Raw genomic sequence first — 24,844 nt, forward strand, 5'->3', positions numbered from 1 at the left:
TCTTAAATGGTGGTAGTATTATTTATTTTCTGCATTTACATGAAGGAGAGATACCCACTCCGGTTTGCGCGAACCCACTGCTAATGTCCACTCGGAGAGTTTGGCACTCCTTATGGCGCAAATGCTCCTTAAACCCACATGTGTCCCTTTTCCTTCCCCTAGTCCGCAACCCCGGTTTCCAGGACAGAAACGCAGGCCATCCTTTCACTCTCTGGGAAAAGCACGGTATTACGTCCATACGTCAAATTACACATAGCGAGTTGCGAAAACCGCTTACGTTTGCACAGGCAGCGACACTCTTTCCGATATTGAATAGGTTTCCCTTAGCGTACTTACAAGCTCAACATTATGTGGCTGTTACTTCTAGGCTGCTATCCCCGCAGGACTATGACAACCCATTCGATAAATTATTATTAGATGGGAACCCCTCTTCCAGGGCAATCTCTATTCATTATTCATTCTTGCACACGCCTCTACAATATGATGACGTGACGACGGGACTGGCACAGTGGAGAGACTATTTCCCGTCTTTTACTATGACAAAACTGTTGAGGTCCTTTGAGCTATCCATTAAATTAATACCTGCTGCGTCCTATGTCGAACTCTTCTTGAATGTCTGGCATAGAACGTACCTGTCACCACACCGTAGACACCTAATGGGATTGTTAGAAGACTCTTCATGCCCTAGATGTGGTACACAACGGGCTGAGCTGTTTCACTGCCTGTGGGGATGCCCCATAATCCGGAGATTCTGGGTCCAGATATGGAGATACACTACCCAACACTTAGTTAACTATTTACCGCTTACCCCTGAGTGGGCAATATTTGGTATACTACCGGAGGGTCTTAGGATGGCACAAGGTGTTAAAAAATTGTTAATGATAATTTCCGCAGCAGCTAAAAAATGTATCTTACAGATGTGGTTACAGCCCTCGGCCCCGTCAATATCCCTTTTCTCAGGGACGATTTTTCATATTTTCAGAATAGAGTGGCTGGAAGCCTCTTTACAAAAGGAACGGTTTACCATGACATTTTTTGAGACATGGGAAAGTTACATAGAAACTCTATCTCGCCCATTAAAGGAACAGGTGTGGAGATGTTTTCACAACACTTTATGGTACGAAACTAGAGTTCATGGACAGGACCCCCCAATTTCATTTGGTACTGATTAGTTTTTGTTTCACCAAACCCATTTGGGAGGGGTCATACTGCTTTGCACTGGGAGGGAGTGGATGCGGATGTTGGTGTGGGCGTGGATCCGGGCTCAAGCAATCTATTTTCATTACCTGAAGGAATCTTTTCTGTGACTATGCTCTATATATATATATATATATATATATATATATATTGGTTCCTATATTGATTCACACTGTTGCCTTATCTCCATTGTTTGATGAACGGACATTTCTGCTATACCCTCAAATGATTGTATACTTTGATGTACTTTAATGTGAGATTCTCTTTATTATGCTTCAACTGAAATAAAAAAAAATGTTTAAAAAAAAAAAAAAGTCCAAATCCTGTCTCTCACAGGTACAGTAAGGCACCCCCTGGCCTTCTCAAAGTCCTCCCTGCCTCTTGCAGCTTCAGACACGGCCTTCTGGCCTACGCACACTGAAGGCCCACTGGCCTGGACTTTTCTCAGAAACATAAGCACAGTCACAGACATTGGTGGTCTTCCCTGCCTCCTGCAGGTTTAGATGCTGTCCTCCAATAGCCCTCACTGGCTACCTTGCACACTGGGCTCTTTGACTTCCACTGCAGCCTGCCTGGCTTTTACAACCCCACCTGGACCGGATACACAGGCAGCAGCCTGACCTTACTGCAGCAGTCACACCTGCCTTTTCTTCCGTGTGGGTAGATCCCTCCTGCCTCACACAGAATCCATAGCTCGCTGCTGCCATTTACCTTTATACTACAACACTACATATATTTGAAACCACAGTGAATTATTATCATTCTCATTATAAACAGTTACTTTGTGTCATAACTTTAGATAACAGTGTTTTTTCAGACAATATGAACAAAGGGCCTAATTCAAGGTTGATTGCAAAACAACATTTTCCTCTATTGGGCAAAACCATGTGTTTTGCAGGTGGGGCAGATGTAACATGTGCAGAAATAGTTAGATTTGGGTGGGGTGTGTTCAATCTGAAATTTAAATTGCAGTGTTAAAATAAAGCAGCCAGTATTTACCCTGCACAGAAACAATATAACCCACCCAAATCTAACTCTCTCTGCACATGTTACATCTGCCCCACCTGCAGTGCACATGGTTTTGCCTATTAGAGGAAGATGTTATTTTGCAATCAACTTTGCATTAGGCCCAAAATCTCTTGATTGCAAATAGTGCCTGGTGACTTTTATGTGTATTATACAGAAGACAAATAACAAGAGATATGTCATACTGGGGGAGATGTATCATAACTTTGAGAGAGATGAAGTACCAACCAATCAGCTTCTACCATCAGATTCTGATTGGTTTGTACTTTATCTCTCCATTTTATCTCTGTCCAAGGTTGGATACATCTGCCCCCACGAATATTGTAAATTGAAGTTGTGGTTACTCAGGTAACGCTGAGTTTCTAACATTACATTAGTACTTCCCTCCTTTAATTATTATCCTTCCTACTAGCCAGTCACTGAGTTGTATCTGTGTTTCTCTGACGGCCTCTCTTGCTTCGCAGGACAGTGCGGGTGTGTAAGGGCAGTAGCAGTTTTGGGTTCACGTTACGGGGTAATGCCCCAGTGTGGATTGAGTCTGTTCTCCCAGGTACAGTATTCTGCCATCATTATGTAACTGGAATGTGATAAAGTGTCTCAGAATTGTAAAACAGAATGAAAGTCAAAAACAGCTACTCCCATTGTTAAGACAGCCATCCTTGCAAATTTATATTGCAGAATACCAAAACAATGGAAACGGAATGGCCAGATTTATCAAAGCCTTGGAAAGAGATACAGTGCACGGTGATAAAGTAGCAACCAATCACTTCCTAACTGTCATTTTTCAAACACTCTCCTGTAACATGCCGCTTTTTGGTTGGTACTTTATCACCATGCAATTGACCACTCTCCAAGGCTTGAAAAATCTGGGCTAAAATTCCGTACTTACGGCCTAATTCGGCACCCCTGGAGCCCAGTGAGATGCTAACAGCATCTCAGGGCTGCGTTCTCCTCTGCCTGATTGACAGGCGGTGGCGGGGCGGGAGCCGTTGGTGGGGCGCGGTCTGGACAACGCAGACGCGTCCTGACCGTTGCGGGGGCGGGCCGCGGCGGATCCATGATGTCACAAGCAGCCACTGCGACCGAGGACGCGGCGGGTAGCCGTCTGCCAGCGCAGTTCGGCTGCACAGGCAGGGAGCTACTCGGTGGGGGCAAAAGCATTGCTGCCGTGAGATGCTTTCGTACCCATGCGGAGGGGAACAGGGCCTGACATGCGGGGCGGACTAGCCCTGTGCTGGGCGTCCCCCCGCATGTCTGAGTAACTGATCGTAGATGTGCTAAATTTAGCACATCTATGATCAGATCTGAATCACCCCCTTAGACAGAAGTTATGACGCTATTTCGGGTCACCCAGAAGGGTGTATTGATCTTTTGACTCTTGTAGAATGGAACTTACTAAGTTGGAGTTTGATATTGATAGTTGTAAAAATGTGAGAAAGTTGAGTATAATCACATTCTTCCCTAACACTGTGTTGCTAAGTGACCGTGGCTGTGGTAGAGGAGATCTGACAACCATTAATAATATAATGTGATATTAGACTTAAGGCTGAGCAAATAGTATTTTCCGTTACCATTATGAATCCACTGATCTGGTGCTGAGAGACAGTCTAGAAGAGGACAGAAGCTGTCAGGAAGCACCCACAGAGCTATATCCTATACCCTGGTATATCACTAGTCCCCCCTCTCCCTCCAGTGGCTCAGGCCCCGAGCATGAGCCCAATTTGCTGTGTGTGGAATTTTTTTATCCACTTTCATGGTATCGCTGGTTTTCTTAGTGCATTCTATGGTGAAGTAGATCATTGACTCACCCCCATATATGAAGATATTAATATTTGTGCAACTTACGACACATGCAGCTTGTTATGCCCCTGTGTGCTTGTGTTTATGCAGCTATGTATTTCTGACAGTGCACCACACTTTAAGCCTCTAGGGTTGCTGTAGATTTGGATGTATTTTGTACTAAGAACACAGGTGTAAAATGCGCTGGTTAAAAAAAATGACGCATTTTGCTTAATTAGCTAAATTTGATTCATTTAAAGAGACATCCGGCTCTTCAAGGGTAAATAAAAGTACAAGGTAAGCTTCAAATAGTTAAAACTCTCCAGCTTGGATTTCTCTACCTTTCTATGCAAGGCCAGATAGCTCAATGAATAGATTCTCCTACTGCAATGTCATAGGCGATGGGTTTGAATCCTGGCCACATCAGCATCCCGAAATGTAATAAAGGACAGTGTGACTGAACAGCAAAGAGCTCTCAAGTCAAGTCCATGAATGCTGTATAGGTATTAGTGATAAAAGGGGTGGGGCTAGGAGACATGGGCGGCCAGGAGATGCTGGGCTTCAAAAAGGAGGGAAGCTGCAAGTGAAAGTAATTAGATAATTCATAATTGACAAGTGCTGTCCACAGCGCCCCCTACCCTGCAGTGCTATGTGCAGAGCACACTCCGCACACACCTAGTTATGGCCCTGTCAGTTACCATCCCTTGTAAACAAAAAAACAAATGGTAAATTACTTTTGTGCGGCAGTCTGGCTGTAAATATGAAATAAATAATGCAAATAGATCACTGCAGCCTCTGTAATAATAGGGTATGTTACACCAGGATGTTATAGGCCTCCTGATAGGATCTTATGTGTCTTGGCCGTGGTTCACATTAGATGAACTTTCATGTCTACACGGCCAACAGTAGCACGTCCCCTCCATCGTCTTGTCCACCTCACTAAGTGTAAGGAGTCTTACGTATAGGATGTGACCAAATCTGCTTAAGGATGGATGTGTAGGGATTTTTTGAGCTGTACTAAAAATGCACTGACAGCCAAGTCTACATCAACCCCACTCAGAACATGTTTAATGCAATTCTTTTCCTCCTGTATAACTACTATATAACACTAGCCAGACTGTGTAATGTGTCAGAGTATGACATCTCTCTTCCAGGCAGCCCTGCAGAAGTGGCCGGGCTCCAAGCTGGAGACAGAATCTTGTTCTTAAATGGTTTGGACATGAGGTGAGGAGGCTAACACTTTCTTAATGACACTCGCTAGGCTCTAGTAGCACTGAGGCCTGAGGTACGCATGAATTGGAGGATGCTCAGTCTCTTTGAATGACAGATACTGTCTGATTTCAGAAAACTGCTTTAATCCCCTGACTTCAGGCCTCATTAGAGACCATAGAATCAGCTCCTCTGTTTAGTTTGACACGTGACTTGTTCTTTTGCAACCCTTGATGTTCAGGCAAGAACCGTTAAGACCTGCTCTAGTGAAGTCTCCTAATATGATCATGTTGGCCTTGGCTGTCTGTGTTTGTGATGTCCAAACCAATCTCTCTGATAATAAGGTTCCAGAGACAGGTCATAATTTCAGTGCTGACTGTGCTCAGGCTTTAGATGCTCAGAACGTAGCTGCTAGGGGCCATGTATGGAACCTGCTGCAACAGTTTGTTTGGATAGTTGCGTCCTACTGTTATATTCTGTATTTGTAACCCCATCTTGTCACTGTCAGAAACTGCTGTCATGAAAAGGTGGTCTGCATGCTGCAGGGCAGTGGCGCCATGCCTACGCTAGTGGTGGAAGATGGCAACGTGTCCTACTGCGCAGGTGAGATTCAGCTCTTACATTCAGTTTATGGTCCTTGCATTATGCATTCTTTCAGACAAAATCACTTTTTAGTTTTTTTCACTGTGTTAAGATATATAACATTGTTGAATGATTAGTCTTCTGGCCTCCCACCCTCTGTGTCCATAGAGAATCTTAAATGCATAACTATATATATATATATATATATAGTGACTCATCACGGGCGCTCTTCACACCGTCGCAAGGGGCTACGCACCATTAACCCCTTCACCCCTTTCTGGCGTTCAATATTATATGGAGTATTACCTGCATTCCTAGTTTTGTTAGTGGTTACATATTGCACGACGAAAGGGCGTCCGATGGTGAAGGGGGCGTAGCCCCTTGTGAAAAGGGGAGGGGGCGGGGAAGTGGGGGCCGCGGATGTGGGAGGAGGTCTGGAGGTGCCACTGCTGGGGGAGGGGCAGGTGCGGGGCTGTTGCTTGTGGGAAGGGGCGGGGGTGCCGTGGGTGGTGTAGGGGGTCCAGAGGCGCCATGGGTGGGGGAGGGGTGGGGGTTTTGCGGGTAGGGGAAGGGCATGTGCGGCGGATGAGGTCCGGAGGAGCTGCGGGTGGTGGAGAGGTGGGTGCGGGGGTGCCGCGGTTGGGGTAGGGGGTCCGGAGGCGACGGGGGTGGGGGAGAGGTGGGTGCGGGAGTGCCACGGATGGGGGAGGGGGTTCAGGGGTGCTGCGGGTGGGGGAGGGGGTCCGTGGGTGCTGCGGGTCATTTTCTAATGCTGGGCGGAGGCACAATGCTGGCCGGAGTCAGAGTGAATGAGTCACAGATTCACAGATCTGAATGCATATAGGAAAAACACACACAGCCGCACAGTATAATGTATATAGGGCCTTAGTGCATGTTATGGGTGCAGCTGCAATGGGGAAAAGTGGGGACAGAACTTTATAACATCGGGACAGCTGCCAGCTGTGATGCATATGGCAGGGTATAGGGGCTGCAGGGGAGCACTGGGCGCCTGTGTACCCCGGGTATATGTGTGACCTGCGGGAGCCGTTACCTGGGGAGGTGTCCATGGATTTGCAGCAACCTCAGACTCTCCTCAAAATGCAAAGTAAATGAACAGAAGGAAAATATAAATCAAATCAATATTTGGTGTAACCACCCTTTGCCTTCAAAACCACAGCAATTCTTCTAGGTACACTTGCACGCAGTTTCTGAAGGCTCTCGGCAGGGAGGTTGTTCAGACGCCTCCCTGATGGTATTGCATGATGGATATGTACCTGCCTGTATTTCTCAACACTGAGGACACCATTAACTCCATTTGCTATAATACAGCCACAAACTTGCAAGGAACTTTCACCATGCTTCGCTGTTGCCTGCAGACACTCATTATTGTACCACTCTCCAGCCCTCCGGCTAGCCAGCTGCCTTTTGTTCAGCTGAGGGACACTTACTAGTGACATCTGACGTAAGCTGGGTACACACCTGACAGATCAGTGGAATGATTCACAACTTTTGTTGTATTTTTTTTTTTTTTATAGCTGAAACGATCCAGAGAACGATTTCCTTTATACACACTGCACAATCATTGTTCTATAGAAACAATAAATGTATCTAAAGATCATTGAGTTGATGTTTTATATGCAGTTTTTCCGATGATGTCTGTACACACTGCTTTTGCTGCATGACATCTACTTATCGGGGCTGACGAATTTCGCTCAGTACTCCCGATGTTGGAGCCCATCTGTCAGTTTTAGGAACGACGTTCGCTCAGTGTGCTGCGTACATACTCGTGCATATGGAGAATTGGCTGGTTCGCCCGGTTATTGTAGATTGTGTGTGTGTGTGTATATATATATATATATATATATACAATGGTGCCGTTCTTATAGAGAGGGGTATGCATCCATCCACTCCCAATATGTAAAGAACAGGCGGCACTCCCGGGTCTTGGTGCAAAAATCAATGTATTGAAAAAAATCAGTGAAGTAAGTGGCACATTGCGCCTTTTTGTTTTGCAGTATTTGCACACAGCCTTGACAAAAGCGCCCTGCGCGGCGCTGAAACGTTGGCGCAATGTGCCACTTACTTCACTGATTTTTTTCAATACATTGATTTTTGCACCAAGACCCGGGAGTGCCGCCTGTTCTTTACATATTGGGAGTGGATGGATGCATACCCCTCTCTATAAGAACGGCACCATTATACATTGGATTCTAGGATGGCACCAGGGCAGCTGTCGATTTAAGGGAGTGCCGACCTTACCAGTTCTGTATATATATATATATATATATATATATATATATATATATAAAATCACTGTTGACACTGGATCACCATACTCTAAATCTAACCCAGTTTAAATTCATGATAAATTGCACACTGCCATCTTGTGTCAGATATTTAGCACTGCAGACTTATCAGATAGTTTACTAATGCTGTCTCAGTCATCAATCCAACCTACCAGTTGATCTGACATTGGTAGAGTGTGTAAACTCACCCAACCTCTGGTTTTAATTATTCTCGGTTGTCCGGTCATGTCAAAATATTTTTAAACTTGCTGAGAAATAAGGAGCCCCCATTGTCAAATTATTCTCCCTATTCACCCTTCCAGCAGTGTATGAGTGGCAGCCGGCATGCCAAAAATTGGAAGAGTGTGTACGGTAATACAATTCTTTCAGATCTGCAGCAAAATTGCACAGGTGTGTAACATAGATTGAGTGGTGATCTATGTCTCCAGTAGGATTGCATCGACAGTCTGGTCAGGAGTTGGATCTCTGAAGGATTGGATAAGTGTGTACCCGGCTTAACAGATGTGCTTTATTACAAGTATATTTAACCAAACATATTGTCCATTCTCGATTGTGGACAGTAATGATTACACTGTACAACAAAGAAACGCTTTTAATTTGTTTCCTTTCCGAAATAGTTATGTTGTACTTCAATACTAATTTGAGGTCAAGAAAAACGAATATACTGTAACCTCAGAATGTTTTTATTAGCGCTAGTTATTGAGCTACACTGTTTGCGGTACATGTACTTCAGTGATATAGTCACAGTGAAAAGCAATTTTAAAATAATCTGATATTTTCCTGATACAAAATAAATAACAGTTGTTTCAATTCAATCAGTCGCAAATAACACAAAACTAAACATACAGCAACCGAAAGAACTCTCTGAAATAGTGGTCTATTAATAAGAGTGCTTTCTCTCTGCTTGTCGCTTGTCCTCCTCTCCTGGGGTATCTCTGGTCACTGACCAACAGTAGCCGGCAAGCATACAAGTGTTCCAACTACCCTGATATCTTCCTTCCATTGCTGAAACGTCTTGGTGGAATCACTCACTGTGCTCGTCAATCACTGCACCTCAGCTGTCAGGGAAGTCCATATGAGAGTATGAGTTACATGTTGCAGCCTAATTGATGATACTTTTACATCCCGGAGGGATGCGGCCGCAAGGTGATTGGCAGTGCTGGGCGTTGGGCGGTGGCACTTCGGCGTTTTGCAGGCGTGGCGGCCAAAACACAAGCGTTTTTGGGGCAATTCAGAGATGGGCGCAGCCGCAAGTCTGTATGCAGCAGCCACTTCCATCTGGTCTGTGCATGCGCACCGGCTGCAGTGCCCGTGCGCAACCCTTCTCCTTGCGGCTGCATCCTGGAGGGATGCGGCCACAAGGTTGATAAAGTCAAATATTACCTTTGAACATAAGCTATATACTTATTATGGACTAAGTACGCAATTGGCGCACGGAGTACCGTAAGGGTACGCACTTAGCGTAGCAGACGCTAGGCCGTGGGCGCGACGCACGAGCGGCACGTACGCTCACGGGCTTACGCTTAGTATCGAGCACGCTATAGGCGGCCCGAGTACCGTACTGCTACGCTGTTGGCGTAGCGGACGCTGTGCCGTGAGAGTGAGACACGAGCGGCGCTGACGCTCACTGAATGACACACAGTAAACCTTGTTAACAACACACTGTAAGGGTATGCTTATACTGTAAACCTTAGTACTGTAATATTACCACAATGTAACGCTTATTGACCTTGATAATATGAAAGCTGTTTGAGCGATTGAGACGCTCAGAAACCCTTTACAATAACTGGTGAAACACACAAGACCTGGTAAGGTTCCAACACCTTCGTAGAAGATTCTTTAGTATAAAAAGGGGAAAAACAGTTACAGCTTATACACTACAGACCTAACATCAATATCTAAACAGAATAACAAGAAATAAATGTGAACAATAGCGAACGATCATAAACAGAACAAACACAAAGAGAATAAAATGGCAAACACTTAAAAGATAACAAAATGAGAACGAATGGCGTACATAAAGAATAACAAAATGGCTACAGAGAAACGTACACACGTGGGAATGATTCGCAAGCGCGTCCTGGACCAACCCTCAGCCTTCAGTGTGAAAACCTTTGTAGAGAGAGTGAGTGCTGGTCCAGCAATGGTGGCCTTTATATACACAGCATACAGTACGATACAATGGTCCCTACAATCTCATTGTTCATTGGACACAGGAATGTGTCTCTGCATTATAACAAAAGGTCATAGGTGGATTCGAACAGGTGGGCTGTGTCTATTTCCAACTGCTCAGGTGGGAGGTATACTCAGGATTCCCGCCGCATGGATAATGAACCGCAAATATAGTAAATGTCTAAAAATTACTTTTAAACATAACTATACGCAGGAGCGAACAATCTTTTCCTAACCAACACTGAAATGTTACTATTAAAATACTCTACAGCTGGATACTAAACACCACCGTTCAACCTTTGTCTGACCCTTCATATCATGCAAAGAGGGATCCCCATGTCCACGAACCCTTTACACTAAACATACTTGCTGACATTGTTAAGGGAAATACTATCTATAAAACACACTATTTAGGTTAAATATGTTGCGATCGAGTCGCTCGCTAGACGCTCACAAACTGCGCCGTAAATACACATCTCCATGCGCAGGAGACGTCGGAGCGTCCCTTACGCAACCTGAGGGGATGCGTACGCACAGGGGAGTGGGTGCACGAGCAGCGGGCATGTGCATTGGGGTTAGTACAAGGCATTGTGAATCACGATATTTTTCCACTTTGACAGTCCACCCCTTTCTAAACAATTCAAGCAGAAAAAATATATATGTTATCATGAAATACCTCATTATGATTGGGAGTAGGGAGGAGAGGAGGAGGTGGGAAATGTATGACCTAGTGGGATAGTAAAAGCATGTGTGTATGAAATCCATGTCTGAGGGGTCATGTATCATCGTGCCGTACGTGTTCTAGACCAAGCTTCGAGGTATTGCGAAGTATACATTGAATCCTTCTCATCCCGTATTAAGGGTCTGTAAATGGGCTAACAAACTCTACCGAGCTCTTTTCGTCTATTAGTTCCAACAAATGGGGGTGCACATTAGTTGATGATACATGAAGGGGGAGAATATGTGAGTGCTAATATATGTTCCTATATTACCTGTCGACTATGTGTGTCACTACCTGAAGATAGTAGAGATGAAGATAAGAAACATGCGTTATAAATGCAGTCGTATGAATATATATGTGTGGTCGTCCTTGGGCGTCTGTTGGAGTCTCGTTGATGTCTTGTCGAAGTCTTGTCCGGATAACTGTATCTTTGCTGTGTGGCAAGCAAAGCTCTTCAAGTGTCCATAAAAAATTACAGTCTCTAAAAGCTCATTAGGTGTCTGTGACACAGTTCATCAGTGGTCTGTATAAAGGGTCATCAAATTCTTCTTCCAGGTGGATGTCTTTGTACTTTGGAGAAAACCAAAGGAGAAACGGGTGAAAGAAACGGACCGTGGAATCACATTTTATCACAACATTGTCTCGATTGATGGGTCATAAATTAAACTAGTTGTTGTTACAATGCCCTCGCTCCTCAAATTCATCAATTTGGTACTACGCTTGCAATTCATTAAAATCCGAACACATCCGAATATCAGACCAATCATTATGACAACTCCTAGGATACATAAGAGGAACTTCCCTACAGTAACGATAACATTCTGAGCCCATTCTCCTAAACCTGAGAACCAATTACGTGGGTTCAACCATGATACCCAGCCGGTTAGTTCATTACCCACAGAAGCAAGGGTAAGGTTGTGCCTCCTTCGGAACTCCCACTTCAATTGCAAGATATCATCCATCTTTTGATCTATGACCTCTGTTGGGTCATCAGTGCTGTTTGTGATATATGTACAACACTTCACTCCATACTGAGTTGCTAGGGTGACACACTACCCTCCTGTCACTGCTGTGAGGTAATTTAGAACCATCCTGTGCTGGACCAGTTCCGTTTTGTAAGCTTGCAATTCTCTCCCAGTATACCTGAAGGTGTCATCATACATCTCGGTGATATTGTCTATCAGGTTCGCTATTACGGTAATATACCTAAAATTTATAACTCCTCTGGCGGTACGGGTGATATCTAGCGCGAGCAGGAGTTGAACCCCGGTGGATTTGTCGATCAAATCAGAGGCTGCATGCTCTGTCCTATCTATAAGGTGTCTTTTTACAATGTGTTCGTAATGGGTGTGAGTGTAAGGAGCTTGGACATTGCGGTGAACGTCTTTCATTCTATCATGGGTAATGGTCATTACTTCCGGTAACACTCTACCAATGTAACACAATCCCTCTGAGTTTGGGGCAAGCCACTTATACGCCTTCCTCCCACATATGAAATATGCATCATCGGGGAGGACATATGGGACAGAATATGACATCACCTTATTACAAACCTTCCAGGTGAAAAATCCTATCCCTAATTCTCTCATCTGACTAGTACACGTATCAGGTTGTATGATATGCGCACAGTATCCTGGTGATACTTCTCCAACTCGCATGGGCCTACTTCCTAGGGTGTACCTATATTGGAAATATCTTCCACTGTTGGCTATTTGGCGTATAAGCTCTGAGTCGATGGGCATTCTATCGGCTCTGTGTGAGAATGTCATGGTTCGGTTGTTCCATGTCACTTCCCAATTTCCCGGCTTTCGGGGATTGGAAATGTTAAAACATATAAGGGACCTATCTACATGGTATTTGTGGAGCTTCAAACTAGGAGGGAAAGAAATATTAAATTTCTTGTCCACCGGTCTCACACCCCTTAACTCAAGTACCTCATCTATCGTTAAAGAGTATGGCACTAGTCCTGACTTTCTATGACCTTGAGGTACTTGTGAGCACACCCAGCATTCCGTTTGGTTTAAAACCTTCCCCACTAATGAGTGATAGTCACTCAACGGATGACGGTCCATATCGATATTAATGCTGGACTGACATCTCTGGATGCACCCGTCCTCAACTATGTTTTCACAATTCCTACAGATACAGTTCTCTTCAGCTAACAATCCTTCACAATGTCTACTAGTGTCATGACTGCCAGATCGTTTTCTGATACTCGCCTTTACTCGGTGATTGTGTTGCTCTTGGAATTCTACGAATCCATCCTGATCATCAGAACCCATTCCAGATCATTTCTCGACTTTACTGGTACTCTCACCGAAACAGACTGCTCTGGTCAACAACAGGGTCAACAGGAAAACACGGACTGCAGTCTCTTGGGGCGAGTCCATCTTACAAGAGGAGAAAGAGAAAGTTGTAATGGGGGTACAGAAAACAATTGAAGGGAAAAAAAAACTTGTTACGATAATTTGTCCTCTAGTCTTGTTGTTCTTCTTGCTCAGTTGTCATCTCAAAGGTGCTGTCTCACAGTCTTCCCCAAAACGAACACTCCGGTGATACAATATTCTTTTCCAAATCAGCGATCTTTCTGTAAGGAGCATAAATCTGGTATTACCATTTGTCTAACTTTTGTGTGACATACCATCCGTAAAACATGAAAGAACAAAAGAGAGAGAACAATTAGAAAAGAAAAACATTGTCGGATTTCCGTTCACCATTAGGCTTTTTACACCAACATGTCCATCGGTATCTCTGCACAGTTTCCCCCACCAGTATTTCCACTCTCCACCCTTTGTGCCTGGCCAAACACAATGATGCTGGTAAGATATACTGGGGTTGGGTAGACCTCTGAAAAGACCAAGTAGTCATGTGACGTTTGAGTTCTGCTGATGAACGTTATAGATGAGAAGGAAACATTTAAAGATAAATTTCAAAAGTTTACCCGGCCGTCCCTGTGTCTACAAGGAACTGACCTCCCAATTTCATTGACTATAACCTCAGGCTTACTATCAAGGCTAATGATCAACTTTACTGGCTGCAAATTACAGGTGCGGCCCAAAATTCTTCATATGTGATCTCTGATTATAATTACGTGTGTTATGTCGTTGTCTAGGGGGTTTATATACCTTATGTGGGTCTCTAAACATACAATTCCGTGCATAATGCCCTTCCCTCTGGCAGTTATAACATTTTATCACATTTGACTTACCCACAGGGGTCTGGGGCTTTGACTGAGGTAGTTTACTTATTGTCATCAGCTTACCCCCCTGTGACTCCCTGTGTTTGCTGACGTTCCGATCGTGCCCAACAGCGGACTTTCTTAATGCAGCCACCGAGATACTTCTCCAGTTAGGTTGAGCGGTCTGTACCCTTGTTCTCAACACTTTTGTTAAACCTTCCATTAATACATAAACCGCTATTCCTCTATGATGTACATTTTCCTCAATGTCCGCGATCCCAGTGTGTCTAGCCATTACTTGCAGTGCTCGATTGAAATAATTAGAAGCAGTTTCACCTTCTTTTTGTCTTATGGAGAAGATTTTGTTCCACTTGACAACAGTTGGGAAGTATACTCCTAATTGCATGTTGTTCTGCTTAACATTTTCCTGATTGTATGCATCAGTGAGAGGTCTCTCTTCGTCTAACTTACAATCAGAAATTAATTTCAAAGGGTCAATAGTGGAGGGCAAACATGCCCGCAGTACGGTCTGCCAATCCTTATTAGTGGGTTCAGTGGCGTTACCTAGTTCTCTAATGAACCTTTGGCATGCGGCTAGATCTTTCCTGGGATCGGGAAATTCAGACATAATTGTTCTTAATTCTGTCCGGGACCAGGTGCAGTGCATTGCAATGTTCCTGGCGGGAGTGATTCCCAGAGCGTCAGTCTGTCCATTTGGGACTGCAATCACCCTGACAGGATTAAGTTCAGCTACATCATCTTGTGATGACTCTACAATATGAGGTGCATTTGTCTGTGTATAATATACAATACCGTACTTACCTGTGGACACAACCTCACCTGACCCTCCGTAAGGGGGCTTGACTACTGCCTTTACCGATTGGGTCGTGCCCACCTGGGTGTCTCGTATGATGGCTGCTGGAAAAAGTGCCAACATCGTGCTGGGCTCACTTTCTTGCTTGTAATCCTGAGGGGAGTTTAACATGGGGTGCAACTTGCACGGGTTAGAATTTGTACATTTATCAGTTTCCTTCTATCATTATTACATTTATTACATTTACTACTATCATTATTAATACAGTTACTAAGTGCATTATTATCATCATATCCCAGTATGCCATTCTCTGTAGCCATTGTTTCTCCAGTTGCCATGTGTTTCCTGCTAAGGTGGGAACAAGCTGTGTAAGCTAATTCCCTTTGTATCTCACTTTCCTGTTGCCATAAATGTAAACAATTATAATGTCTATTCCGTTGCTTTCCGGATTTTATGAGACCTATCCTTCTCCTTAAATTTTGCAACACCTCAGGATTAAAACTGCCTACCCTGGGGAACTGTTCTCCATCGTTCACAGTCATACGTTCCCACTCATTGCATAAAACCTCTGCGTGTGATCCATATTTTTCACACATTATATACCTGGCCGACCCAACTGGTCGTGGTACTAAATCAACCTGAACCTTGGTTGATCGTCCCTTACTTGAGCAACTGGCCCCCATTAAACCAAGTTCCCAGAGGTAAGGCAACGGTGAAAGTTCAGCGAGTGCCTTTACTCACTCTCGCCCACATTGACCAATACACCAAAACACTGCTTTAGCGCTGGCGTACTCAACCCAGGGCCCCTGTGTAACTTCTATTTACTGGGGCGTGTGGGAGTATGCTACCCTCCCCAGTAAGTATCAGTTGCTGGAGAATTGCTGAGTGAACAGCGAACCTCCCTTAAAATAAAATAAAACCTACACAAATCACGTTAGAATGTACAAATAGCGTTTATGATCCCGCAAAGCGTACGCAAATTGCGTAATGGGTATCAAGGTAACCAACTAATGCACACAATTACGTGCGGTACAGTCGCACTGCGTATAAGTAACTACAGGTTGAGTATCCCATATCCAAATATTCCGAAATACGGAATATTCCGAAATACAGATTTTTTTGAGCGAGAGTGAGATAATGAAACCTTTGTTTTCTGATGGCTCAATGTACACAAACTTTGTTTAATACACAAGTTATTAAAAAATATTGTATTCAATGATCTTCAGGCTGTGTGTATAAGGTGTATATGAAACATAAATGAATTGTGTGAATTTACACACACTTTGTTTAATACACAAAGCTATTAAAAATATTGGCTAAAATGACCTTCAGGCTGTGTGTATAAGGTGTATATGAAACATAAATGCATTCTGTGCTTAGACTTGGGTCCCATCACCATGATATCTTATTATGCTATGCAATTATTCCAAAATACGGAAAAATCCGATATCCAAAATACTTCTGGTCCCAAGCATTTTGGATAAGGGATACTCAACCTGTATTACTTATCCGCAGAACGACCAGCGGAATCGGTTGTTTAGGCTGCGAAACCTTCAGCCGGAGCGTATTCTCAAAACGGGCCTATATGGGTACTGCGCCAACCCCCCTGGGTTGCGCTCACTACCTCTGACCTTTCTTAAGTCAGGGTCTTCAGAGCTTCGTATAGGTACTTTTAACGGATTTCTGATTTTAGCGGACCTTCTGGTCTGCTGTAACACTAATTGCTCCTTTTACCTTATTCACTGTTAACGTGAGATGGCCTTCTCCCACGCCACCACGTGTTCACTTCACGGGTATCCTTCTACGAGATCTCGATTTTTCTCAAGGTTCACACCAAAAAAAAAAAAAAAAACTTTACTTGCATACACACGCTCTTTCACTTCATATATACTTTGATTTTTCTGTACAGAAAATTTCTTTCATTCAGGTAACACAGGTTAATCCCAGAGGAGATGCAGCAAGAGAAGGATCTTTTTAAACTAGTTTTAGGAAACTGAAAGAAATTGTGCTATTATCTCGTGGCTTCTGTCTCGCCTTACTAAAACAATGCTATCGTGTGATTTGTATCTAGTGGGCGTATCTGTACGCACGTTGCGTAATTTACGCCACGTGTGTAGGCCTTTGCGTTGCGTACGCTGTCTCGCACTCGGTCAGAGACACGTGTACACAGGCCGGATACTCCACAGTGATACAAATAACACGCTTCTATAAATGTAAACGATGTTTAACTATAATCGCTCACTTAACACTACACACAGTTTCCTCTGTATCAACCTTTACAACTAGGCCAGGCTGTGTGCGTGCTTTACAATTACTCCCTTAAGTATTACTCTTTACTTTTAACTAAAATAGCAACAAATTTTCTCAGCACGTTATCAATGCAAATGGCAAACAGGAAGGTAGATATGTGAAAATACACAAATTAAAATACAGGTGTGTGTGTGTGTGTTGCGTATGCAATTTGCACCAAACAGAAATTAAAACAGTTTAAAAAAACCCCAAAAAACAATAGCTTAACGTTCTTACCTTTCGGTTCCGGATCCCACCAGCATCCCTACAAACCAAGCGAAGCAGACGCTTATCTGATCAGCACTACCGTATCCCCAAACATAAACACGGATACAGGGGATACTACCTTCCCGCCCTTTGCTGATGGATAAAAGTCTGCCTGGTTCCGCTTGGCTGCGGATATGAGGAGGCCCGGACGATGCCCCCAATTGATAAAGTCAAATATTACCTTTGAACATAAGCTATATACTTATTATGGACTAAGTATGCAATTAGCGCACGGAGTACCGTAAGGGTACGCACTTAGCGTATCAGACGCTATGCCGTGGGCGCGACGCACGAGCGGCACGTACGCTCACGGGCTTATGCTTAGTATCGAGCACGCTATAGGCGGCCACAGTACCGTACTGCTACGCTGTTGGCGTAGCGGACGCTGTGCCGTGAGAGTGAGACACGAGCGGCGCTGACGCTCACTGAATGACACACAGTAAACCTTGTTAACAACACACTGTAAGGGTATGCTTATACTGTAAACCTTAGTACTGTAATATTACCACAATGTAACGCTTATTGACCTTGATAATATGAAAGCTGTTTGAGCGATTGAGACGCTCAGAAACCCTTTACAATAACTGGTGAAACACACAAGACCTGGTAAGGTTCCAACACCTTTGTAGAAGATTCTTTAGTATAAAAAGGGGAAAAACAGTTACAGCTTATACACTACAGACCTAACATCAATATCTAAACAGAATAACAAGAAATAAATGTGAACAATAGCGAACGATCATAAACAGAACAAACACAAAGAGAATAAAATGGCAAACACTTAAAGGATAACAAAATGAGAACGAAAGGCGTACATAAAGAATAACAAAATTGCTACAGAGAAACTTACACACGTGGGAATGATTCGCAAGCGCGTCCTGGACCAGCCCTCAGCCTTCAGTGTGAAAACCTTTGTAGAGAGAGTGAGTGCTGGTCCAGCAATGGTGGCCTTTATATACACAGCATACAGTACGATACAATGGTCCCTACAATCTCATTGTTCATTGGACACAGGAATGTGTCTCTGCATTATAACAAAAGGTCATAGGTGGATTCGAACAGGTGGGCTGTGTCTATTTCCAACTGCTCAGGTGGGAGGTATACTCAGGATTCCCGCCGCATGGATAATGAACCGCAAATATAGTAAATGTCTAAAAATTACTTTTAAACATAACTATACGCAGGAGCGAACAATCTCTTCCTAACCAACACTGAAATGTTACTATTAAAATACTCTACAGCGGGATACTAAACACCACCGTTCAACCTTTGTCTGACCCTTCATATCATGCAAAGAGGGATCCCCATGTCCACGAACCCTTTACACTAAACATACTTGCTGACATTGTTAAGGGAAATACTATCTATAAAACACACTATTTAGGTTAAATATGTTGCGATCGAGTCGCTCGCTAGACGCTCACAAACTCCGCCGTAAATACACATCTCCATGCGCAGGAGACGTCGGAGCGTCCCTTACGCAACCTGAGGGGATGCGTACGCACGGGGGAGTGGGTGCACGAGCAGCGGGCATGTGCATTGGGGTTAGTACAAGGCATTGTGAATCACGATATTTTTCGACTTTGACAAGGTAGTTGACAGCGGAATTTCGTGGGTGTATCGTCCAAAACGGGGGTGATGTCACACCCAGCCGCTCCGTTAAAAAAATGGCAGTGGACCCCCTGCCAACACAGCCAGGGGTCGACCTTAAATCAATGCACCTACAATTAAATTGCAGACACATCGGGAGGCGGCGCCACACATGTTGGGCGGCCTTGCCCTGTGCTGGGCGGCCCCCAGTATGTGAGGAGATGGACGCAGATCATTGCTGTGGATGCAGTGATCTTTGTCTATCTCTGAATAACCCCCTGTGTCTCGGAACTGAGAGCTGAGAGATTCAAATGTCAATTGTTCTGCGCGTGCTGAAAACAATTAGAATGAGCTATTTTCATGTCTGAAAGATTGTCACTGTTGCACAATGTCATCAAGGTTTAGGACACTGTACTGATTTAAAACCTGGTGTGTATCTTGAGTATATGGTACTCCCATAGCTAGGAGACTATTTATGGATAAAGTAAAATGTTATTTACTTTTATGTTTTATTGTATATATAAATATATATAAATAATAATAATAATGCTTATTATTTAAAGGCTAACTCTGGAAGTACAGTACATTAGTCACTGATATTTTTTTCCTGCTTGTGTCTTAGATTCAGATTCGGATACCACAATCCCCACATCTGCTCTCACCTCCCTTCAGTGGGTCGCAGAAATCCTTCCCTCCAATATTCGCATCCAAGGACGGAGCTTTAGCCAACAGCTGGAACATCTGCTCACGCCCACTGAGCGATATACAGTCTGCAAAGCTCTAGAGAGCTTCTTTCAGCACAGGTACTGGCCACCATCTGACACGTCTGCATGTACAGAGACTGTGGGGGTAATTCAGAGTTGATCGTACTCTGACATGCAGGGGGATGCCCAACACAGGGCTAGTCCGCCCGGAAGTCAGGCCCTACCCCACCGCACAAGTACAAAAGCATCACACAGCAGTGGTCAGGTCTGAATTAGCCCCAGTGTGACAGTATTCCCCAGTATTGCCCAGACCAGTGGTTCTCAACCATCAAGTTTTCCCAGCAGGTGAAGTGTTGACAAATTTTTGTATGTGGAAGAAGGTGTTATAATTACTCACCCAGCAACATAGACCAACTCACCTATGCATGATTAAAGGACCGGAGACAGCAAAGGCATAATCATCTAGCATGGACATATATACACACCATGCCTGAATCATATAAACTATCTTACATACACTCACTTACAAAGCCCTCACCCACTCCTCTCCCATCTACATCTCTGACCTTATCTCCCTTTACACTCCCACCCGTCCTCTTCGCTCTGCTAATGCGCGCCGCCTCTCCTGCCTGCTGATTACTTCCTCCCACTACTACCTCCAAGAATTTTCACGTGCTGCTCCATTTCTCTGGAATTCCCTACCTCTCCCCCTCAGACTCTCTACCTCTCTACAAAACTTCAAATGGGCTCTCAAGACTCACTTCTTCACCAAACCCAGCCAAATCTCATCCTAACCCTCTGTTTCACACTCTCTATGTACCCCATCTGTCTCACCCCTGTCTGTCTACCCCTCCCCTTTAGAATGTAAGCTCTCGCGAGCAGGGCCCTCTTCCCTCATGTGCTTATTATTTTTCTTACTTTAATAATCTTCAACTGCATCAACTCCAGCAGTCTTCTGCCACCTGATACTTATTCCAGTGTCATCTGCAGATGTAACTATGTTTATTTACCCTGTACTTGTCCTATGCTGTCATCAACTGTAAGTTGCTGTTTTCCTGTTTTGGTTATTTGTTTATGTACTCTGTAATTGGGCACTGCGGAACCTTTGTGACGCCATATAAATAAAGGATATGCATTACTGTGCGGGAACAGCAGGTAACATACGTCACCTAATTTTGCTTACCGTAATAAGCGGAAGTGCGCGCAGCCACACATAGTTTGAGGCTCCAGTGGGAGCTCGCTCATGAAGTCCACCCATATGTAGTAATTCCTGAAATGAGAAGAGGTTACAGAATAAGTGCAGGACATATTCTGACACCTGCGTTATCCCTGATCTCATCTGTGACGCTCTTTGTGTCCACAGGAACATCGACACTCTGATAGTGGACATATATCCTGTGCTGGACACTCCGGCCAAGCAGATCATCTGGCAATTCATCTTCCAGCTGCTGACATATGAGGAACAGGAGCACTGCCAACACAAGATCGCTCGCTTCCTGGGGTACAAGGCAGGTCAGAGAGCTCCATAACCGAGCGCTCATCTCATTGTGCCCCATCACCCACCTCTGCCAGTAACCACCATGCCACAGGAGTCATTTGTCTTACACTGTATACTGTGCTGTAGCACCATATGCTGCCATGTGATGTCACCATATACTGCTGTGTATCATACATATCGGATGGGGGCAGAGATTAACAACTTTGCCCCAGTGCCACAACATGAAATGAACAGCAAAGTTATGATTAATGAGATATCTGTGGCCTATCAAATTGTGACCGCGCACCTGTTTCAGGGCAGCCATTTTGTCTGCTGAACCAATAATATTGAGTGTGCCGACATGACCTGTTTGAAGCATTTCAATTGTGTGGTGCTATATAAATAAATGCTTATATGTATATATGAATTAAAAGATGAATTGTGCAACTGACATGCTTTTTTCTTTTTGTAAAAATGACATGCTTTTATCATCTGCTCTTCTCTGTTACTATGACAACTAGACATCACTTGTGGAGTTTTGCACCATAGATAATATTAGTTTGTCACATGACCTCACTTTCTCATTTCTTGGGGCTCTGTGGCCTATATAACAGCATTAATCCTTTAGCCGTTTAACAAAACTCTTTTGGTGATTACTAATATCCATTATAGCGATATTACTGAGCCGTATAAAATAAGCTTTTAATTCTTTTCTTTGCTGGTATATAGCCAAGCTGCAGACCTCCAAAAATTGATGATTCACAGTTTATTGCAATTTAAGACACACATTATGCATTACCCTCACCACTGAGTAGAACAGGTGGTGTCGGTGGACTACCTAAAATATGTGCGGTAGTATGAATGACACTGGCACTTTTTATGATGGCTGTTAGAACTGTTATATTGGTTTTGACTGGTGATTCTATTCAGCTGCCATGGATGCGGAAACTGGGGCTCCTCATCGAGGGTCTGTCCATGGACAAGGAATGTATCAGGGGAGCATCCGTACCCCTGGCATGGAGGAAGGGAAGACAGGTGACTAATTTGGACACACGTTTTACTCATGATGGTTATTATTTGCATCTGTGCAGATAAAGGTCTGTTTTTTTTCTGCATGTGAACATAAACTCATGTGTATATGTTATGAGATGTAAGTTTAATTAGAAGGGGGAGGGGAGTGTTGGCACTATATTATTGTGTTTCCCAAGTTGTTAAAAATAATGGAGACAATCTCAAATTTAGGCCTTTACAGTAGACAGTTGCCAGACATACATTTCTCTATCGTCCTAAGTGGATGCTGGGGTTCCTGAAAGGACCATGGGGAATAGCGGCTCCGCAGGAGACAGGGCACAAAAGTAAAGCTTTTACAGGTCAGGTGGTGTGTACTGGCTCCTCCCCCTATGACCCTCCTCCAGACTCCAGTTAGATTTTTGTGCCCGGCCGAGAAGGGTGCAATTCTAGGTGGCTCTCATAAAGAGCTGCTTAGAGAGTTTAGCTTAGGTTTTTTATTTTACAGTGATTCCTGCTGGCAACAGGATCACTGCAACGAGGGACAGAGGGGAGAAGAAGTGAACTCACCTGCGTGCAGGATGGATTGGCTTCTTGGCTACTGGACATGAAGCTCCAGAGGGACGATCACAGGTACAGCCTGGATGGTCACCGGAGCCACGCCGCCGGCCCCCTCACAGATGCTGAAGCAAGAAGAGGTCCAGAATCGGCGGCTGAAGACTCCTGCAGTCTTCTTAAGGTAGCGCACAGCACTGCAGCTGTGCGCCATTTTCCTCTCAGCACACTTCACACGGCAGTCACTGAGGGTGCAGGGCGCTGGGAGGGGGGCGCCCTGGGAGGCAAATGAAAACCTTTAAAAAGGCTAAAAATACCTCACATATAGCCCCAGAGGCTATATGGAGATATTTACCCCTGCCTAAATGTACTAAATAGCGGGAGACGAGCCCGCCGAAAAAGGGGCGGGGCCTATCTCCTCAGCACACGGCGCCATTTTCTGTCACAGCTCCGCTGGTCAGGAAGGCTCCCAGGTCTCTCCCCTGCACTGCACTACAGAAACAGGGTATAACAGAGAGGGGGGGCAAAATAAATGGCAATATATATTAATATAAAAGCAGCTATAAGGGAGCACTTAATCATAAGGCTATCCCTGTCATATATAGCGCTTTTTTGGTGTGTGCTGGCAGACTCTCCCTCTGTCTCCCCAAAGGGCTAGTGGGTCCTGTCTTCGTATAGAGCATTCCCTGTGTGTCTGCTGTGTGTCGGTACGTGTGTGTCGACATGTATGAGGACGTTATTGGTGTGGAGGCGGAGCAATTGCCAAATATAAGGATGTCACCTCCTAGGGGGTCGACACCAGAATGGATGCCTTTATTTGTGGAATTACGGGATAGCGTCAACTCGCTTAAGCAGTCGTTTGCCGACATGAGGCGGCCGGACACTCAATTAGTGCCTGTCCAGGCGCCTCAAACACCGTCAGGGGCTGTAAAACGCCCCTTGCCTCAGTCGGTCGACACAGACCCAGACACAGGCACTGATTCCGGTGGTGAAGGTGACGAATCAACCGTATTTTCCAGTAGGGCCACACGTTATATGATTTTGGCAATAAAGGAGATGTTACATTTAGCTGATACTACAGGTACCACTAAACAGGGTATTATGTGGGGTGTGAAAAAACTACCAGTAGTTTTTACCGAATCAGAAGAATTAAATGACGTGTGTGATGAAGCGTGGGGTGCCCCGATAAAAAACTGCTAATTTCAAAGAAGTTATTGGCTTTATACCCTTTCCCGCCAGAGGTTAGGGAGCGCTGGGAAACACCTCCTAGGGTGGACAAAGCGCTAACACGCTTATCAAAACAAGTGGCGTTACCCTCTCCTGAGACGGCCGCACTTAAAGATCCATCAGATAGGAGGATGGAAAATATCCAAAAAGGTATATACACACATGCAGGTGTTATACTACGACCAGCTATTGCGACTGCCTGGATGTGCAGTGCTGGGGTAGTTTGGTCAGAGTCCCTGATCGAAAATATTGATACCCTGGACAGGGACAATATTTTACTGTCGTTAGAACAAATAAAGGATGCATTTCTTTATATGCGTGATGCACAGGGAGATATCTGCACACTGGCATCACGGGTAAGTGCTATGTCCATTTCGGCCAGAAGAGCTTTATGGACACGACAGTGGACAGGCGATGCGTAGAGGAGTTATTTGGGGTCGGTCTATCGGATTTGGTGGCCACGGCTACGGCCGGGAAATCCACCTTTCTACCTCAAGTCACTCCCCAACAGAAAAAGGCACCGACCTTTCAACCGCAGCCCTTTCGTTCCTTTAAAAATAAGAGAGCAAAGGGCTATTCATATCTGCCACGAGGCAGAGGACGAGGGAAGAGACAGCAACAGGCAGCTCCTTCCCAGGAACAGAAGCCCTCCCCGGCTTCTACAAAAGCCTCAGCATGACGCTGGGGCTTCGCAAGCGGACTCGGGGGCGGTAGGCGGTCGTCTCAAGAATTACAGCGCGCAG

The 24,844-nt window shown here is 44.6% G+C and overlaps 1 protein-coding gene across 9 annotated transcripts in view; it reads left to right on the forward strand.

Annotated features, from left to right (window-relative positions):
- The window catches only part of GRID2IP (Grid2 interacting protein), a 316,826-nt gene that overhangs the window by 224,495 nt on the left and 67,487 nt on the right, over window positions 1-24,844 (forward strand). For all 9 annotated transcript variants that reach the window (XM_063934719.1, XM_063934722.1, XM_063934721.1 and 6 more), the window contains 6 exons: window positions 2,688-2,773; window positions 5,157-5,226; window positions 5,720-5,814; window positions 19,753-19,933; window positions 21,198-21,346; window positions 22,242-22,346. In XM_063934719.1, coding sequence (XP_063790789.1) covers window positions 2,688-2,773; window positions 5,157-5,226; window positions 5,720-5,814; window positions 19,753-19,933; window positions 21,198-21,346; window positions 22,242-22,346 — 686 coding nt within the window. The remainder of the gene's footprint in view (window positions 1-2,687; window positions 2,774-5,156; window positions 5,227-5,719; window positions 5,815-19,752; window positions 19,934-21,197; window positions 21,347-22,241; window positions 22,347-24,844) is intronic.

This window comes from Pseudophryne corroboree, chromosome 7 (assembly GCF_028390025.1).
Source record: "Pseudophryne corroboree isolate aPseCor3 chromosome 7, aPseCor3.hap2, whole genome shotgun sequence".
NCBI lineage: Eukaryota > Metazoa > Chordata > Amphibia > Anura > Myobatrachidae > Pseudophryne > Pseudophryne corroboree.